Source organism: Cebus imitator, unplaced genomic scaffold (genome assembly GCF_001604975.1).
Source record: "Cebus imitator isolate Cc_AM_T3 unplaced genomic scaffold, Cebus_imitator-1.0 Scaffold121, whole genome shotgun sequence".
Lineage (NCBI taxonomy): Eukaryota > Metazoa > Chordata > Mammalia > Primates > Cebidae > Cebus > Cebus imitator.
The window spans coordinates 5014118-5018829 of NW_016107436.1; the positions used below are offsets into that span (position 1 = coordinate 5014118).

General features: G+C 42.3%; 1 protein-coding gene across 5 annotated transcripts in view; it reads left to right on the forward strand.

Annotated features, from left to right (window-relative positions):
• Positions 1-4712, forward strand: part of TADA2A (transcriptional adaptor 2A) — a 69168-nt gene that overhangs the window by 59359 nt on the left and 5097 nt on the right. For all 5 annotated transcript variants that reach the window (XM_017539880.2, XM_037742501.1, XM_037742500.1 and 2 more), the window contains 3 exons: positions 343-475; positions 1029-1072; positions 4293-4366. In XM_017539880.2, the coding sequence (XP_017395369.1) occupies positions 343-475; positions 1029-1072; positions 4293-4366 (251 nt within the window). The remainder of the gene's footprint in view (positions 1-342; positions 476-1028; positions 1073-4292; positions 4367-4712) is intronic.

Below are 4712 nucleotides of genomic sequence, written 5' to 3' on the forward strand. Positions count from 1 at the left end.
AAAAAAAAAAAAAAGAAAAGAAAAAACAGGAAGCAAATATGATTATAGTCAAAGTTGGTTACTTTTTGAGGGTGAAAATATGAGCAATTCTTGCTTTCTTTGTACTTTTCTGATGTTTTTTTCTCCCAAGTTTATTATAGATAGAAAAAGAATACAAATATTTAAGAAAAGGATTTCAGACTAGGGAAAATCTGCTTGGGTCTTGGAGAAATAATTGTGAAAGCAGTTTTGCAAAGGAAACAAACTTTAAGAACAAAACTCAAAAACCAGTTTCTCGTTCAATTAGGAAGCTCTTCAGTTCTGCTGCATCAATTGTGGTCATTGTGTTTTCTATACCTCCAGGTGCCAGAACCTACGATCACCTCAAGAAGACACGAGAGGAAGAGCGCCTTAAACGCACTATGCTCTCTGAAGTTCTCCAGTATATCCAGGACAGTAGTGCTTGCCAGCAGTGGCTTCGCCGGCAAGCTGACATGTAAGTAATTAGGCCAGGGTGAAGGAGGCATTCTTTCTGGGATGCCTGGGCCTTCACATGTATTTTTGAGCACTCCAGATGGCAAAGTAATAATAATTGAGTAGCTAGAAGAATTCAGAACTATTTTAGCAGTCCATCTCAGAAACAGTGCCATACTGACAGTTTTGAGAAACAACTGACCTCCTAGAATCATGCTTTACTACCTTGGTCATATTTTTAAAAATGAGTGAATTTTCCCTCAGCCTTCTATCCATGACTTTAACTCCCTCTTCATATCTAGATTTTCACTGGAGAATCATGTTTGTGTCCTTTCCCCTTGTTAGTGGTGTTCTCGATTACAAGCTCTTCTTAACAAATCTGAGGAATTTTTCTCCTCAGAACAGATTTTCTTTTCTGTTCAATATAGTGAGAACTCTATAAAACATAATTCAGTCTATCTCATTACATTTCTTCAAAGTGACCTATCTGAGAAATGGCAGTCAGTCCCACAGGGGCTTGTGGATATCACCTTGTTTGATATGACCTAAGTTTAAATTCCTCTTCTTCATTGTAGTGATTCCGGCCTGAGTCCTTCCCTTCCAGTAGCTTCAAATTCAGGTAATTATTTCTCTGGCCAGAACAAGTCTTAATTGTAAAGTTTGCATTGTTAGGGGCTATGGTGACCCAGCAATCCTTCTTCCTCTGTGGTGTCAGGATGCTTAGGCAGAGTAATGGTAATCAAGTGTTAGCCCAGTATATAAACATCAGTGTGTTTTCAGAATCTTCATGTCCAGACAGAGACTATCCTCAGAGTGACAGCATAGGAACAGGGGAAGAAAGAACTTTAGAGAGGTAACTTATTTTACCAGTGTTCATGAGCAGTTAGATTACTGCAGTTGCATCTACCACTAATTTTGAGACTTATTTCACAGGAGATAAAAGCTTTTAATTTTATTTTATTTTTTATTTGTTTTCTGAGACAGTCTTGCTCTGTCACCCAGGCTGGAGCACAGTGGCATGATCTTAGCTCACTACAACCTCTGCCTCCTGGGTACAAGTGATTCTCCTGCCTCAGCCTCCTGAGTAGCTGGGATTACAGGCGTGCGCCACCACACCTGGCTAATTTTTATATTTTTGGTAGAGACAGGGTTTCGCCATGTTGGGCAGGTTGGTCTCGAACTCCTGATCTCAAGTGTTCTGCCCACCTGATCCTCCCAAAGTGCTGGAATTGCAGGCATGAGCTACCGTGCCCAGACTAAGCTTTTTATTTTTATATAACATGAGCAAGGAAGCATGTGTTATCTGCTAGAAACATAAGGATTTCTAAGTTGGACCTAAAGTATTTCTGTTTCTTAGTGTTACCTCTTTGAGTATGTCCTATTTTGAGATTAGTATACAGAGCAAGATTAAGCCATATACTATCTGATGATCCTTGGTGATTGAAGGGAAAACAGCCTTTTAGGGGAGTAGCCAAGACAATGAAATCCATGTTTTATTTTATAAGTTTTTTATTGCCAACACTCTGCCCCCAAAATCTAAATACAACTAAGCTAATATAGTACCGGCTAATTAAAATGAAGGAACTGGGCCCAGTGTGATAGCTCACACCTATAATCCCAGCACTTTGGGAGGCTGAGGCAGGCGGACCGCCTGAGGTCAGGAGTTTGAGACCAGCCTGACCAACATGGTAAATCCCCGTCTCTCCTGAAAAAAAAATACAAAAATTAGCTGGGCATGGTGGTGCACATCTGTAATCCCAGCCACTCAGGAGGCTGAGGCATGAGAATTGCTTGAATCCAGGAGGCGGAGGCTGCAGTGAGCCAAGATCACACCATTGCACTGTAGCCTAGGTGACAGAGTAGACTGTCTCTAAAAATAAATTAATTAAGCCGGGCGCGGTGGCTCAAGCCTGTAATCCCAGCACTTTGGGAGGCCGAGGCGGGTGGATCACGAGGTCAAGAGATCGAGACCATCCTGGTCAACATGGTGAAACCCCGTCTCTACTAAAAATACAAAAAATTAGCTGGGCATGGTGGTGTGTGTCTGTAATCCCAGCTACTCAGGAGGCTGAGGCAGGAGAATTGCCTGAACCCAGGAGGTGGAGGTTGCGGTGAGCCGAGATCGCGCCATTGCACTCCAACCTGGGTAACATGACTGAAACTCCGTCTCAAAAAAAATAAATAAATAAATAAATAAATAAATAAATAAAATAAAATAAAATAAAATAAAATAAAGGAACTGGCTAACATGATCACAGATTTTTGTTTTCTGAACCATCTGCATGGACTTGTTCATTGTTTCTTTTTTTGTGAGACAGGGTCTCCCTCTACTGTCCAGGCTGGAGTGCATTGTGTGATCATGGCTCACTGCAGCCTCGAACTCCCAGGCCTAAGTGATCCTCCCAGTTCAGTTCCTGAGTAGCTGGGACTACAGACTTGTGTCACCAAACCTGGTGAATTTTTTTTTTTTTTTTTTGGTAGAGACAAGGTCTTACTATGTTGTCCGGGTTGCTCTTGAACTCCTGGGCTCTAGTGATCCTCCTGCCTTCCAAAGTGTTGGGATTACAGGTGTGAGGGTCTGCACCTGGCCTCTTGTTCATTGTTTGTTCCTACACTGATGTAAGCTTTTCTCGCCCCTTATGTTTAGGCTGAGGAGATCTCTTGCCCTCCTTTATGTTAAGTTCTTAAGGCATCGATGTATTGGAAGCCTGGCATCTTTGATTATAGTCTAGCCTCTGGTGACTTTTGTTAGAAACCAAATAATTTTATCTCCCTTTTTGAGGATTTGGGATAATCGCTTATGCGTTTTGCTGATATAACAGAGAGGCCTGTTTTCCACCAGAGCAGCTTGTAACAGTCCCTCCCCTTTCTCTGACACACTTGAAAAGCAACCTCTATAAAACTTCAACATTTTCTTTGCTTAACTTAGTCTATCTATTCCCAGCTGAACACCAATCCCAAAAAAGTTTTGCTCATCAAGCTTTGCCCCCTGGCCAGTGACCTCCTACTTAGGTTTCTTTCTCAGATATGTGAGTTTACCTCAGCCCCGGCTTTGCCACGTAATGGCTCATTGTTCCTGTTTGTGGATCTTGCAGGTAAACAGGGCTACTTTGGAAGGAACAGATATTCTCTCACAAAATAAAAAAGAAGGGCCTTTTGCTGTCCTCACAGTCTTTGATCTGAAGGCACAGAGTACTTGGTTAATTACCATGTTTGCCTTGTACTGCTGGCAGAGTGGCAAGGATTAGGGAATGTCTCTTCTGCAGTTATTTCCATTCATCAGCTGTCAAGGCAGGCAGTGTGTGACCTTTCTTAACTGGGTGACATCTGTGCTTCAGATTTTAGAGTCTCCTACATGGTTAGGAAGAAATAGGTGATAGCCGGACATGGTGGCACATGCCTGTCTTCCCAGGTAGTTGGGAGGCTGAGGCAGGAGGATTAATTGAGCTAGGGAGATTGAGGCTATAGTGAGCTATGATGGCAACACTGCACTCCAGCCTGGGTGACAGAGTGAGACCCTGTCTCAAAAAAATAATAATAAATAAAAGATAACTACTGTGGTGAGTAGTTACATTTGATGCTAAGGTACGTGTGACTGTATGTGTATTTTAGCAGATTGTAGGTAATTCATGTGCCCTGAATATGTAATTCATTTTTATTTTCAAGTGAATGTTGGGGTGCCCATGTTGCTAAAGAGTCCTGAGGGAATGAGACAGGATATCCTAAGCTGGATACAGTGATACTATACCTAGCTGGCCTGGCTACACTGAACTTTTTAATACTTTATACCTGAGAAGTTGTCACTCCTATTAAATCTATGCTCTTTCCTTTCTCTATAGGTAGACGGAGTGCACCACCCTTGAACCTCACGGGCCTCCCTGGCACAGAGAAGCTGAATGAAAAAGAAAAGGAGGTAACAAAAAGGAGGGGGCTGGGGAAAAGAGAATAGGGGCTGATTATTAATTTAGTTGTCGTTAAAAATCCATTATAGTGTCAAACCCGTTTTGTTTCACTCATTTAACATATATGCATAGCTTCGGTGTGTCCAAGAAGTCCAAGAGCTAAAGAGCCATTTGTGGCAGATTTCAGAGAATTGCTTGTCACCCTACCACCATTCCTCTTCTGGGGAAAGCACATGTGGTATGTAAATTACATAATAATAGCAACTATCAACTTATTGAGCAGTGGGCCGGGCGCGGTGGCTCACGCCTGTAATCCCAGCACTTGGGAGGCAGAGGCAGGTGGATCACGAGGTCAAG